This window comes from Protopterus annectens, chromosome 3.part0 (genome assembly GCF_019279795.1).
Source record: "Protopterus annectens isolate FY-2018-M chromosome 3.part0, PAN1.0, whole genome shotgun sequence".
Taxonomy (NCBI): Eukaryota; Metazoa; Chordata; order Ceratodontiformes; family Protopteridae; genus Protopterus; species Protopterus annectens.
The window spans coordinates 383,854,366-383,870,768 of record NC_056731.1 but is presented as its reverse complement, the minus strand read 5'-3'; the positions used below and the strand labels follow the sequence as shown (position 1 = coordinate 383,870,768).

The following is a 16,403-nucleotide window of genomic DNA, read 5'->3' as shown; positions in this document are numbered from 1 at the left end:
CATCCAAAGTACTATTCTCTCCATATTTTGTGACACCCTCCCCCCATTTCAACATCACTTCTTTCCACTTTAATTTATAATCCTCTGCATATGTTATGTAAAAGAGCCTTACCATGTAGGGTAATCTTAAACCACTTGGTTCAGTGAGAGAAGGAAGTGATCCCACTTAATCTTTGCCATCTTTCCCTCATTAATAAATTCCTTCTAATCTTTATTAATTATGGTCCACAACCTCTCCTGTGGTAGATAACAATATCCCTGACTTCAATATAATTTGAAAGGGCCTATAAATATTTTTACTGATTATTCCTTGCTTTCCATATCCATAATCAAGAGCTTACAACTACTCAGTTGTTGGTCTTTGCCCACATAGCCATAGCTATCACAAATCCTTTTTAATCAACATACCTAAATACTTCATCTTGTTATGTCTCCAATAATATAGGTATTGCTGAGCCAATTCATATATGCAGAAATATAAATAGAAAATAGCACTAGAGCGATTGTTTATCTTAATTGATTTTATATCCTGAAAAACCTCAAGAAAGTACATCAAAATGTTCTACAACACTGAAATAGCCTTTCCTGGATTTATCAAGTACAAAATAATATCATTCTCTAGTGGCATTAATTTTCCTTGAGTACTGTAACCTGTTACATTTGTGAGATACATTTTTTTTTCTTTTTTGCCAAAGCCTCAAAGTACAAGGCAAATAAAGAGAAAAGAGAACACCCTTGACTGCTTCCTCTGTTCAAACACAGCTTGTCAAAGAAGAACCCTGTTACCTTTATTCTTGCCTCTGGCCCATCACATATCTTCCTAATTAATCTCATTATTCTGTCAGGAGACAATGCCGCGGTGGTACAGCGGTAGCGCTGTTACCTCACAGCAAGAGGTTCTCCCGTTCGATTCTCGGCTTGGCTTGGGAGTGCCTTCTGTGTGGCGTCTGCATGTCTTCCCTGCAGTTGGGTAGCATTCAAAAGACATGCATGTGTAAATGGGCATTCCTTCATTGAAGGTTGGGCGTCGAGCTGGCACCTCGGCATTTTGTAAAAATCTACTGCCAATCATTAGCGGACATGAGTTCCGCTGTGGTGACCCCTTACCGCGAAAATGCCGAAAGACAAACAACAACAACAACAACAACATTCTGTCAGGAGAGACATGCACTACCATTGCTCTCTGTATAAAATCCCAGCTAATTCTATCATGTGCCTTTCCTGCATCAAACCCACAAACAACAGGGGGTCCTCTTGTACTCTCCTTCCCTCTGGATCATCATTGTTCTGTTGTTGTTATTGTTTGCTTCCCCTCCAGAAAAATACAATGATCCATATCTATCAATTTTGGCAACACACTAACCATTGTATTGACTAATATAGACATGCACACTTTATAATCATGATTCAAAACTGAAATCAGTCTATATGAAGTTGGTTTTAAGGGATCTTTGCTTACCCTCTTTAGGTTATACTACCATCACAGTTTTCCTACAAGATGCTGGTACTGTGCCACATTTTAAAATATTGTTATAAAAAACCTTCCAGATCTTTATTATGTCCTTCCTTCCTAACTTCCAAACTTCCACAGGAATGATACCTGTTCACACTGACTACCTTGCTGAATGATTATACATCACCAATGTTATCTCATCACCTCCTGTCTTAGCTATTAATTCTTGAGCTTCATCTTTGTTTAACCTTCCTTGGCATACTTAGGTCTTCCATAAATATTTTCATTTCTGCATACCCTGCAGGGTCTCTTTGGTTATTATAGGCTCCCTATGTTTGGCAACACCCATTTCTGTTTTCTGTTGCCGAGTTGCTGTGTTAATAGTTTTTGTGCTCTGGTGTTGTTTAAAAAAATACTTAACAACATATCTATTGACTCTTGCATATTATCCAAATACTCAGTGAAAGTAAATTCTTAAACTGATTGGTTTAAACAGAAAATTAGGTTGAGATAGATTTTGTGCTTGTATTTTAAAACTCCAACAGTTATTATCAAAGTTTGTAGCATTTGCAATGGGACAATGATGCCATATACAAATGTTTTTGTTTGAGAGTAGGAAAAAACTACAAAAATATATTCTGGCCAAAACTGTTGAACTACAGCCCATTGTGTAATCTTTAAATTCATTGTTTACTTCTATGTGGCCAAAAGTAACTGTGTAGTACTTCATAATCGAGTTACCAATAACAGTGTACAATCACTGTCCTTCTCTTGTAAGAGTCTGAGACTCCTGCCTTCACTTACAAACACAGGGTCCAATTCTAAAAGATTTCCTCTCAGTGAAAATGCCACTTACACTGAGAGCAGACTGACCGCTGGTGTTTTGGAATCTGGCCCCAGGTGTAAGATATACTTTGTAGATAGGACTTAGCCAGAAGTAAGTCACTTACAATGAGAGCAAGTGCAACATTATGGTATTGAAGTGGCTGAAAAACACTGGAAATGTGAGCCACAAAGCATAATTGAAAATAATGAAGTTTATATCACATGTGATCACCCATTACCAACAGTTCAAAAGATAGATCCTAAAAAACCTGATATAGTGGTTCATGAAAAGAAGACAAAAGTAGCACTGATCATTGAAATTGCCACACCCAGTGACTACAGTGTCTTGTGTACAGAGAGACACAAAGTTATAAAATATCAGGATTTGCAGGCAGAAATGAGAGCAATGTGGAAGAAAGATACCCAGACAGTTCCAATAGTAGTAGGAGCAACGGGTCTTATAAAAAAGAATCTGCAATCATATTTAGATATGTTACCAATAAATGTAACCTCATATAAATTGAAGAAGGAGACATTACTGGGTACATTCCAGGTGCTCCAAAGAGCACTTTTGGCTGACATCAAAGATCGAAACAATGCTAATTTCATAATCATTAATCGTACTTTGACTTAGGAATGGGGTCCATTCCTGCCATGGTATTAGAAACCCATAAGACTTGGAGAAATTAAAAAAAGAGCAAGTCATTTGGAATCTGGCCCATAGTATACACAAATGTTTGGAGGTCTGCAATGCAAAAGATTATGACTGTCCTCCACTGCATTCTACCTCTTACCATTTGAAAACCCAGCTCAAGCAAATGCTGTAATATAGCCTATTTCAAGGTTTCAGAGTAAGAACCTCCATTTACCTTCTGACATATTTATTATCAAGCCAACCCCTTACATACTCATTTTTCCTGGCTGAAGAAATGAAATATGTGGATCGGCATTCCAGAGACAATATCTCAGGAATGTGAACTGTTCGTGGAAAATTGATCTGTTCATGTAAAATTGATCAGGTTATTTCTGGACTTGTTTAGCAAATGTAAAATTTACACCTTGACTGCTAGTAAAGAGTCTCTGACTAGTGTGTAATCAGCCAGCAAGGAGAACTGCTGGTGTGCATAGTTACCGACAATACCTCTCAATCTCTTAGAGCAAGAAATCTGGACAAAGTCTAAAATAATGGGGGACAAAGGCCCAAAATAAGGACTGATTTCAGATATTGCTCTTGTAAACTTAGAAAGCTGCTAGAATAACAGGATATGAGTTAGCATGCATTTTCTGAAGGATATGATGTCTGAAACTCAAATGTATGTAATTATTTAGTGACTTCAGTCCTCAGTGATTTGCCGGAAAACCACAAATGTTATGAGGAACATACCAAAAATGTGAGAAAATCTGAACATTCTGTGAAAATCTGGACAGCTGAGAGTTATTCACCAAGAGTTGTACCCTGTGCTCAAGACAAAAAATGTATATGTATCACTTATCACTTATGTATATGTATATGTATATGTATATGTATATGTATATGTATATGTATATGTATACCTTCTCCAACCCACTCCCATTCACAGCTGTAGCATATAACACCTAGAACAATTTTCATATTGATCCTTAAATTTAGTACTATGACAGTAATAGTACAGCTAGGATTCAATGGATTAAAAACCTTTTACAAGAGTGTGGAGAAAAAAAAAAACCCTTTCCACTGAAGACCAAAGATGTAATCTTTGAATGCAAGTCTTGAAAAAAAAATAAAAATAGATGATAGCTCTGCATGAAAAGATGAGAACTGTGACAAACTAGAACCTAAATCAGACTCTGAGATTGATTTAACAGTTACTACAGTATACTGGCTTTGCCCCTGACTTTGCTTCAGATGAACTGGGATCTCCTAGAGGCCTTGGTTCTGGAAGAGGCAGCCAGACTATCATTGTGTAGCAGTTTAGCACAGAGCATTACATTTCATTACTGCATACTACTGTTAAAGTGTATTTGTATATTTGTTCAGTATGCAGGTTTTTACTTGGAAATAGAAATGGTAATATAGATGAACAGGTGAGATAGTCTCCTTTGTGATTCAATGGAAATTTGATAAGTAATTATTTTGCAGAAAATGAGCTGTTACTCTTTAGTAGAACCATGATCTAATGTGCCACAATATAAAAAATATATAGGACTTGATGATTTTAAAGTCTTTAACAATTATTATTTGTTTCAATAGGTAGATGGTCCCAATCATTGTACTGCTTAAAATGACTAATGCATGCAAATGTAATTATGATTACTGATTCTTTGTTTGTACATGTAGCTTCAACAAGCACAACAGAGCAATGTGGGCCAAGCTTCTTCCCAGGCTAACCTGTTAAACTTGGCTAATACTCAAACCTCAATGTCCCAAAGTCCAGTGCGGCAAGCTTCTTCTTCCTCATCTTCATCCTCTTCCTCTTCAGCACTCAGTGTTGGTCAGCTAGTCAGCAGTAAGTACTCTCTTTGTCTCTCTTTCTTGTGTTATGCCACTTTTTATTAATTTAATTAATTATTAATAAGATATAAACGATTTAAGCCAGAAAAATAATGATTATAGCTATGGAAGTGTCTTCATGAAGAATCTTGTTTACTGGATTAGTACTTCCTTTTTCTGACTGCTGGCAGTTCTATAACTGTTGTTCAGGATGGCTTTGTGTGCCAACTTTAGTGTTTATCACACTAACTCCGCTTGACAATTATTTTCACACTGGCTGCAATGATTTTATTTTTCTGTTAAATTGATGCATTTTCCATATGAGATTTTTTTTACGTCTTCAAAACATAATTCTTACATTGGCTGTAAAAGTAAGCTGCAAAAAGAGACTCTCAAACAATACAATAAAGTGTAAAGCATGTATCATGGTGTAATGGTTCATTATATCAAAATGAAACCATGACAAACACAAGAAGCTCAAATGTAAATGCAAGGTATTAAGTGAAACAAAAAGGAATGTGATCATCATGCTTCTAATTTCATCTCCAAAACAGACAGCATTTTTAGGAATGACAAAATGAGCAATTTTAGAAACATATGGAAGAATGCAAACCCAGACACTCTATTACAACACAACTATCAATCAAAGGGCAACATCAGCAATGACTGAAAGGAAGGAAGGCCATCCTTCAAACTACATTAAGATAAGGTTCTACCTATGCATTCCGTTAGTGCTTCAAATGGGTACTAATGATCCTATGACATTGTTTGATTACAATTTCTCCCACTCACAACATACAGAGATGATGCTATAGAAGAGTGTATGCAGTCAGTTACTAAACAAACAAACAAACATAGCTTATGCTCCTTGACTAATCTAAAATGCCAAAGTTACAATCTAGACAAAGGGGGCTGATGACTTATTTATTTGACTAGTACCCAGTTATTTAGCATGCTCTGTAGTGTCAGACAGTTTATTCAGTTGACTGTTGCTCTGCCTTTCTTGTGGCAGATTTTCTTCCACTTTTAATCCAGGCTACTTTTCGCTTTTCAGACTGGTATGTCATATAGTTGTTTTATCTAGTCTACGCTCTGTTAAGCTAAGTCCTCTCTCCACATTTGAGACTTTTTATGTTTTACATTACTTTGCCTAACTGTTTTCATAGCTGTGATTTGTAAGCAAGTCGCTGTTTGAAGAAGTTATCGGAACTGTGTGCACTGCTTTATAAGTATACTCTCTTCCTAGCATGTGAAAGCATAATAAAGGATGAGGGGAAATCTGCCAAGGGGTGACATGCTGAACACTTCAGTTACTGTAAATACCCCAAGCTTCTCTGACATCGGTGTTGGATGCATTTATTTGGATGATAATATAGGTAGCATGGAGCTCCGTTTTATTTATTTATTTTTATTTATTGTCATTTGTTAGCCAGGTTGGTCCAACTGGGCTTGTGGCCCATTTTCAGTGGACTTGAGGAGAAAAGCTCCAGTTACAAACAATTCACAATGTATAGAAAAATTTTACAATCAAAGAATTACAGAAATTTGAAATACAATAGGTCAAAGATGCAAAGTAGAAAGCGTGCACATACCATTATTTACAAAGATAAATATAGATTTATATAAGATTTTAATTCCTTCAGTATTGTTGATTGTGTTTAGCAGGTAACTACCTTGTAGGTTACTAGGTGAATTGAGGAGAGATTATTTTAGATACATATACAGGGGTATGGGTGGTTATGTCGGGTCGTGACAGGGGCAAGTTTTGGTGTTAAGTAGAAGTTTGAGTTTTTAAATTGTGATGGGTGGGTAATGGAACGTATGTCTAAGGGGAGTTTGTTCTAAGCTTGGGCTACAGAGCATTTATATAGAAGATTGCCTACATTTTTCTTTGGTTGGTAGATATCCAGGTGTTGCTGGTTAGAGGTGTGGAGAGTCTGAGGTGGGGCATAGGCAGACACTATGGATGAGAGAGCTGGGCAGGAAGAAGGTTTATATAGAATAGAGTGTAACATTTGAAAGTGTGGTAGAAGGAGTTGTTGAGGGAGTTGAAGCCATTGGAGAGAGTTTAGGGCCAGGCAGTGGTGTGAGTTGTATGGAGTTTGTAATAAATCTAGCTATTTTATGGTAGATTTATTACAAACTCTCCATACAACTAGCACCACTTTTCAATCAGTAAGCTGTAAGCGACCATAGAATTTGTCTTAGATCATTTGGTGAACCTCTCTTTGGCTAATTTCCTCTAAGTCATGTGTATAATTTGAGGTGTACACTAAGGTTACAGCAATATTTTGCTGTTTTCTCTCATAAAATGCAAAACAGAATGCCCTAGCTTCAGTAAGCAGTTGTTTTGATAGCTGTCAAAATATTCGTTGAATATCATGGTTTGACAGCTATCTAAGCAGCCAGCAAAATAACTGTCAAACTGCAGTTATTTAAAGATTAGACTGCAGTTTCAACATGTAAATAAACCTTGTTTGTGTGATATGTGGTTTGTGTGTCTATCTCTTTGTATGTTAATTCTCAGCTGCTAAGAAGCATAATTTAGTCATATGAGTAGTACAATACCAGCACCAGTTATAGAGGTGTTGCAGTAAAAAAATGTTGGTTTACACACAGACATACCACACATACAAACACACATGCATGTACACACACAGATTTTTATGGTAATTCTAAGATCCGTAAGTGTGAGACATGGAATTATGAAAAATAAAAGTCTGAAAATTCAGGACAGTAGCAAATGTTATATTAGTATTCTCCTTCAATGTTGTTGTTTAGCAATAAGTAGGGCAAGTACCCCATAAATCAAGAACCTTTGTAGACCAATACTGAGATTCCATCAGAGAAAAGGGAATATTTCAAGAAATGGCAATCACAGACTTAATGTATTCCCGTCAGCATTTTTGGTAATTGAAACTCACTATTACATATCCTGCATTAATGAGTCTTGGAATATCTATTAGTTACCTACAAGCAGGTGCACACACACACACACACACACACACACACACACACACACACACACACACACACACACACACACACACACACACACACACACACATACACGTATACACGAATGCACGAGCAAACACACACACACACACACACACACACACACACACACACACACACACACACACACACACACACACACACACACACACACACAGTTCTGCAGTCAGATATACATATTCACTACTACCTAGACATGTGTAACATATTATACATGAAATACTCCAATATAGATAAAAAACCAAGGTGGTTATTTGTCCAATAAAAAAAACACTGAAAGCAAACCAAAACATACTTTAAAAATTAAATAAAGAAGTACTATGAAACACTCAATGAAAAACAAATATAGTGGTGATTTTTTTAAAATGAAGTAATGCTGACCCTGGAACTAATGGACCTTCAAAGGGTGAGTTGTACCAATGCCATATCTCGTAACACTCTCTGGGCAGTCTGTTCTTCCCCTAATACTTATGCATGTATGCAAACAACTGCATAAAAACACAGGTGCACACACACACACACACACACACACACACACACACACACACACACACACACACACACACACACACAGACACCACTACCCCCCCCACACACTTTCAGTTTGCTTAATTTTTTCATATCTAGATGTGCTATAATTATAGTGAAATCATGGTAATGGATATAATTCTGGGTTTCATCTCATGAAAATGGAATATCCATCTGTCAAAAATGATAAACCAGTGGTTTGCTGCTTCACTTTAGTCAACTATACATTGGTCAACCAATTCCTGGGGTTATGAAACTAAGCATATGTACTCCTGTATAAAACAATTTGTGTGTGAGGTGTAGAAGAAAAAATGTGTGTGTATTTGTTAGTGGTTTGTGTTTCTGTTTCAGTTAAGGGATATTTTTGTTGCAGCATTTGGAGGATTTGAACTGACATTTATTGAGTAGCGGCTTTGCTTTCATTTGTGCTTTTTATGTAAATCTAATAGTATGAGAATGTTGACACTATATGTTTCTGTTTAGTGTAGTAATATAAGGGCAATTGTTATTATCCAGTCAATGGCATTACTTAGGAGAAACAAAAACAAATCAGGAAGAAGGAAACGGCACTTGAACAGCAAAGCAACAGATTTAATGAATGTAAAGCGCTTTTCGTTTGTGTGGCATCCACAAACTTCTTCAGACAAATAATGACAGCATACACCTTATAAACACAAGCAAGCATCAGCTCAATAAAACAATCAATCAGTAAAATAGTAATTAACTTTTAAAGAAGTAATAATAACAATACAGAACCACCTAGGGTACATACTATTATATATTATACCTCCTACTTAAAAACTAAAAATACAACTAACTATGACCTAATAACAATAAAATTAAGAAAGTTAAAGTATTAAAACAACAATACTTAAGCAAAATAAAATAAAGTAATATAATTTCAGGCAAATTCATCTTACTAAACTTTAAATCTTCAAAATACTGCTAATAGAGCAGTTTTCATTTAAACCAGGGACATTGTATGCGTTCAATCTAATCTGCCAGATAAGTTCAAGCTCTTCCAATTTTAAGCCAGTTGGACCCCCCCTTTTATTCTGAGTAACCTGGTCTATCACCATAAATTTAAAGGTATGGTCTGGGTAACAAAAGACATGTTTCGCCAGAGCATTATCATGTTTATTTTTTCTAATAGCATAGATGTGTTCATACATACGATCACGGAGACGTCTCTCCGTCTTACCAGTATAAAATGCTAAACAGCTCTGGCATTGGACTAAGTAAATGATCATTTTAGAGTTACAATTGACTCTATGCTTCAAGCTATCAATATGACCTTCTACCTTGAACCTGTTAGATTCCGTAACATATTTGCAGTAATTGCAAGACTGACATTTGTACATACCTACACATCTACTTAGACCCTGCTTCTGTTGTTCAAAAAATACTTTGAGGTTTTTAGCTTTTCTATAAATCACTTTTGGTTTATCACCAAGTCTCTGACACACACTAAGGTCACTCCTAAAGGTTGCCCAGTTTTTACATAAAATCTCAAAGCAGTCCTTGCTATTAATGTTGTAAGTTGTAATAAACATGGGCCCTTGAAAGTGTGAGTCCGAGAAAGCAATACAACCTTGAGACGATGGTATGTCTGGCCTATCATTATGTTGATGTTGCATGTGTACCCCATCAAGAATAGGTTTATAAACACGTCGAAGGCGTTTATGTGAGGCCTCTTCTATGATGTCATTGACCATATGATCTGGATAGCCTCGATGAAGAAACATGTTCTTAAGAAAAGAACATTCCGCATGGAAGTCGTCGTCAAGAGTGACAATACGGGCTGCTCTCACCAATTGGCCCTTAACAACTGCTCGCTTCTGGTGGTGGGGATGACAACTAGAATAATGTAAGAAGGAGTTTGAATACGTACTCTTTCTATGAATTCTAGCAGTAAAATTCTAAAGACCCAAGTTTTCAAGAGTTAGTGATAGCGGCTCTGCATTTGCGAACACACAGGAAATTTTTAATAATACAGCAAGTGATAATGTCCCTCGTACAACAAGTGGTAATGTCCCTTGTGGTACCAAAAGGTCTGACCGGACTTCTATTATCACACTGGATGCTCTTATGCAGCGTATGGATGTTTTGTTTGAACAATACAGGAACTAGCCTCTTCTTTGGAAGTTACTAATGTTTTAGCTTCTAATGTTGATACTGCCTCTCCTGTTTCATCAAGTTGTGGACATAATGTATTTGATTGTTCTGTTGATGCTTCTTTTGTGCCTAACAGTATAAGACTTAATGACAGGAACAATGTAGAGTCTCTTAATTTACCTATAATACTGACTAACATTGATGGTGACTTTAAAGTTTACAACTATTCTACAGTAACCATAACACAAGAACAAGTAGAGCTCTTTTCAAAGGGCTACACTTATGTTCCCGCACAAAGGTTGGACTTAGTTAAAACTATAATTGACATCAAACTGTCCACGAGGAAACTCAACTTCAACTTAATGATGGGTGATAACATAGCTTCAAACAATAACCCTTTCAGAATTCCTAGTGTCTTTAATCCACCATTGCACCCACTGTTAAATGTTTTTGAACAATTGTGTGTTAGATATCCGTCAGAAATTTAAGTCAGGGCATAATTTCCCTACATTTGGTAATATTTCCAAAGCAGAAAAGGAGTGCATAGATGCTATTAAACTGTATGACATTTGGATTTGTAAACCAGATAAGGGTGGGGGCCTAGTTATTTTTGACAGTGACAATTATAAAGCAAGAATGTTACACTTATTGGATAGTCCATCTTAACTCCTTAGTTCAAGATCTGAGACTAACGGTGCTTATAATACTATTAAGAACAGCATTGAGGAAATGTTCATTGAGGGTAGGATCGACCAGAACATCTTTAATTTCATGTGTACATCTTTATCCTAGGTTTCCCCACTTGTGTGGAATACCTAAAATACACAAAGACATTGGTAACCCCCCTATGTGCCCACTTCTGGATGGTAGGGGTTCCCCCACGTATCCATGTGCAAAAGTCGTGGATGCCGTTTTACAGAAGTATTTAGCTAAGATTAACCATATATGTAAGGATTCCTGGGCTTTTCTTGATAAAATTAACCACTTAGACTTTAACTCCACTTACAACTTTCTCACTGTGGATGTTAAAGATCTGTATAGATGTATTCCACATGATATAGCTTTGGAATGGGTTAATCAATTCTTGAGAATAAATGGGGCAGAGAATGCTGAGATGTCACTTGTGAATGAACTTTTGGTGTTGATTCTTGATGACAACTATTTCATGTTTGCAGATAATTCTTACCTACAGCAAGTTGGGGTCTCAATGGGCTCCCCATGTGGAGCAAGTGTAGCCAACTCAGTTATGGCCAACTGGGAACATCTATATGTCTTCAACAACTGCGAATTCAAGGACAAATTTATTTTCTACACTCGTTACCTCAACAACATTTTTATATTGTTAGATGGTGACAGTACATCTAGCGATAAGGTCTTGGATTATTTTAACATGACCACACATTTTTTACAGTTTACCTATACATTCAACGCCATGTCTATAGCCTATCTGGATATCCAGTTAAATAAGGACTTGAGTCTTCAGAATTTTACTGCTAGAATTCATAGAAAGAGTACATATTCGAACTCCTTCTTGCATTATTCTAGTTGTCATCCCCACCACCAGAAGCGAGCAGTTGTTAAGGGCCAATTGGTGAGAGCAGTCCGTATCATAACTCTTGACGATGACTTCCATGCGGAATGTTCTTTTCTTAAGAACATGTTTCTTCATCGAGGCTATCCAGACCATATGGTCAGTGACATCATTGAAGAGGTCTTGCATAAATGCCTTCGACGTGTTTATAAACCTATTCTTGATCGGGTACACATGCAACATCAACATAATGATAGGCCAGACATACCATCGTCTCAAGGTTGTATTGCTTTCTCGGACTCGCACTTTCAAGGGCCCCTGTTTATTACAACTTACAGCATTAATAGCAAGGACTGCTTTGAGATTTTATGTAAAAACTGGGCAACCTTTAGGAGTGACCTTAGTGTGTGTCAGAGACTTGGTGATCAACCAAAAGTGATTTATAGAAAAGCTAAAAACCTCAAAGTATTTTTTGAACAACAGAAGCAGGGTCTAAGTAGATCTGTAGGTATGTACAAAGGTCAGTCTTGCAATTACTGCAAATATGTTACGGAATCTAACAGGTTCAGGCTAGAAGGTCATATTTTAGCTTGAAGCATAGAGTCAATTGTAACTCTAAAATGATCATTTACTTAACCCAATGCCAGAGCTGTTTAGCATTTTATATTGGTAAGATGGAGAGACGTCTCCGTGATCATATGTATGAACACATCTATGCTATTAGAAAAAATAAACATGACAATGCTCTGGCGAAACATGTCTTCTGTTACCCAGACTATACCTTTAAATTTATGGTAATAGATCAGGTTACTCAGAATAAAAGGGGGGGGGGGTCCAACTGGCTTAAAATTGGAAGAGCTTGAACTTATCTGGCAGATTAGATTGAATGCATACAATGTCCCTGGTTTAAATGCAAACTGCTCTATTAGCAGTATTTTGAAGATTAAAAGTTTAGTAAGAGGAATTTACCTGACATTATATTACTTTATTTTATTTTGCTTAAGTATTGTTGTTTTAATACTTTACCTTTCTTAATTTTATTGTTATTAAGGTCATAGTTGTATTTTTAGTTTTTAAATAGGAGGTATAATATATAATAGTATGTACCCTAGGTGGTTCTGTATTGTTATTATTACTTCTTTAAAAGTTAATTACTATTTTACTGATTGATTGTTTTATTGAGCTGATGCTTGCTTGTGCTTATAAGGTGTATGCTGTCATTATTTGTCTGAAGAAGTTTGTGGATGCCACACAAACGAAAAGCGCTTTACATTCATTAAATCTATTGCTTTGTTGTTCAAGTGCCGTTTTCTTCGTCCTGATTTGTTTTTGTATTTAACAGTTTGTTGTCGCCTTAGTCCATTTAGCATTATTTAGGAGGTCGGAGCTGTGCAGAATTGCTGTGCAGCAGGACATTATAAGGATTTTTTTTTGTTTATGTAATTGTTTGTGGAATTCAGTTATGGGTTTGGATATTAGTGATTCAGTGTTTTTTGTTTTCACTTTAAGCCATATTCACTGAATTGCTTTCGGTGCTTTGAAGGTCATTGATGTATGGCGTCATCCAATGCTTATTTGTCTATATACTTGTGAAATGTAATTGCTACTTTTTTATTCTATAACTGATATTTAGTTATAATGTTAGCTTCCTCTGTGGTACATTGTAGACCAGGAACAGTTCCTCTCTAAGTAGCCTGTGCAAAACAAGTTATAATGACAGTTTCTGACGCATTCTCAATAGTTCAGTTTTTTGCTGTGACTTTTCTGTTAAGGAATCATTGAATCTTTTCAATTTCTTTTAGGTGGTTTATGAAAACGATACAACATGAAGCATTGCATTCTATAATAGGTCAGATGAACGAGTTATATAATGGTACAATGTTGTCGCTGGAATAACAACATATACCACTCAGAATTAAATGAGCTATAGAAAAATGCTTTTCTGAATTTGGTTAGAATACACTAGTCAGAATTTAAATTGTCATTTGCTGTTTTCCCTACATTTTTTAATAATGATGTCATTTTTTATGATTTGGCCATTTATTTTGTAATTGCTGCTTATGTCCATTTTGTAAAGTCTCATGATCCTGCATTTACTGACACTACAGGAGAGGTTAAGCAGTAAAATGATATCCTGCTTCTAACCACATGAGTTAAAACTGGAACAATCTAGAAAACTGAACTGCTGATACATGAATGCAAGATGAATAATCAGAACGGTAAACAGACAGCTGAACAACTTTGCATAGTATTTTGGAATATTGCCTGCAGAAAAAGTATGGAAAGGACCACATGCCAAAGCTTGCAAGCTGGACGTTACTGTGTGGAGGGAAATACATTAACAGCCAACCACCAAAGAACATGTAATCAAAAAAACTGAGGCCACACAGAGCATATATCTAACCACAAAACAGTAGATGACATCTGTGGCCTAAGGTTTACTGCATGTGCATATGTACTGATATATAAGATATCACACAAGTGTAATACGTGGAAAACGCAGCATATACGTAATGGAAATGGGTTATATTTGGTACAGCTGGCCACATAAAAATAATGTGAAATATACACCAACCACACAGATGAGTCATACAAGCACAGTCTTACATCAAACAGAATGAAAGCAGTCTTATATTTGAAAGGCATTACAGTGTTCATCCCTTACTAACACTGATACGGACAGGCATGAAATATGGGTCAGTAAACAGTGTTCATCCGTCACTAACACTGATAGATGCAGTCATTATATATGGGCACAAAAACAGTGTTCATTCCTCACTAACACTGACACATATGGGCATGAGATATGGGCCAACAAACAGTGTTCATCCCCCACTAACACTGATACATACAGGCATGAGGTATGGGCCAACAAACAGTGTTCATCCCTCACTAACACTGATACATACAGGCATGAGAAATGGGCCAACAAACAGTGTTCATCCCTCACTAACACTGATACATACAGGCATGAGGTACGGGCCAACAAACTGTTCATTCCTCACAAACACTGATATATACAGGCATGAGATATAGGCCAACAAACAGTGTTCATCCTTCACTAATGCTGATACATACAGGCATGAGATATGGGCCAACAGACAGTGTTCATCCCTCACTAAGACTGATAGATACAGCCATTATATATGAGCAACAAACAGCATTCATCCCTCACTAACACTGATACATACAGGCATGAGAAATGGGCCAACAAACAGTGTTCATCCCTCACTAACACTGATACATACAGGCATGAGATATGGATCAAAAAACAGTGTTCATCCCTCACTAACACCGATAGATACAGCCATTATATATGGGCCAACAAATAGTGTTCATCCCTCACTAACACTGATACATACAGCCATTATATATGGGCAAACAAACAGTGTTCATGCCTCACTAACACTGATAGATTCAACTATGAGATATGGGCCAACAAACAGTGTTCATCCCTCACTAACACTGATACATACAGGCATGAGATCTGGGCAGGCATGAGATATGGGCTAACAAGCAGTGTTCATCCCTCACTAACACTGATTCATACAGGCATGAGATGTGGGTCAACAAACAGTGTTCATTCCTCACAAACACTGATACATACAGGCATGAGATATGGGCCAAAAAACAGTGTTCATCCCTCAGTAACAGACATACAGGCACGAGACATGGGCCAACAGATTGTGTTCATCACACACTATCACTGATATGTACAGGCATGAGATATGGGCCTACAAATTTTTCTAATGCTCAGCAATGTCTGTGACTATTCTTTACCATCTTCCCACTGTCAAATGGCCACCATAACAGTCCTCAAGTAACCCTTCTAATTGATTTTAATGGCACTTTCTTAAAACGTTTTTCAAGAGCCTGGGCCATAATCTTGCAGTACATTTCACTTGTGTTGCAAAATCTTTTACATTATAAGACTTTATTATGCACCCTGTAATTTTCCTCTGCTGTCATAAAACAACTGTCTAAAGCTATTTTTATATTTGACTGTCATTCAATAAGACATTCCTCAGTACCAATGACATGGAAAACTTTTCTCAACACAGTGCCAAAATATTGAAGTGCATCATATTTTAGCAATGCTGCATGATTTAATAAATAATGGCTTGTTATGCAGGCCTAAGGAGTAACAGAAAGAGGGAAAGAGAGTTTGTGTTCTCATCTTTGTCAAACCATTCATGGAGAGAATTTGCCATATAAGAGTTTTTAAAGGCAGTACTGTCTTAGAAGGATAAAGATATTGTAAATCTGCAATACCTTTTGGATTTGATTTTACTGCAGAGAATAGTGAATTCTAACAACACTGACAGCTGGCTAGCAGTCATTGGGCACATGTGTCATACATAAGTGTATCTGATAATGTTAAGATTGCAGATGTGGTCAGCACTTAAAAGGTGTTGGACCTAAGCGCTATTCTACACCCTTGTAGCATGCCAGCTGTGATAAAG

General features: G+C 36.7%; 1 protein-coding gene across 1 annotated transcript in view; it reads left to right on the top strand.

The window, feature by feature from the left end:
- POU6F2 (POU class 6 homeobox 2) overlaps positions 1-16,403 on the top strand; it is a 1,132,881-nt gene that overhangs the window by 1,004,419 nt on the left and 112,059 nt on the right. Inside the window, exon 7 of the mRNA XM_044065593.1 lies at positions 4,596-4,764. Coding sequence (XP_043921528.1) covers positions 4,596-4,764 — 169 coding nt within the window. The remainder of the gene's footprint in view (positions 1-4,595; positions 4,765-16,403) is intronic.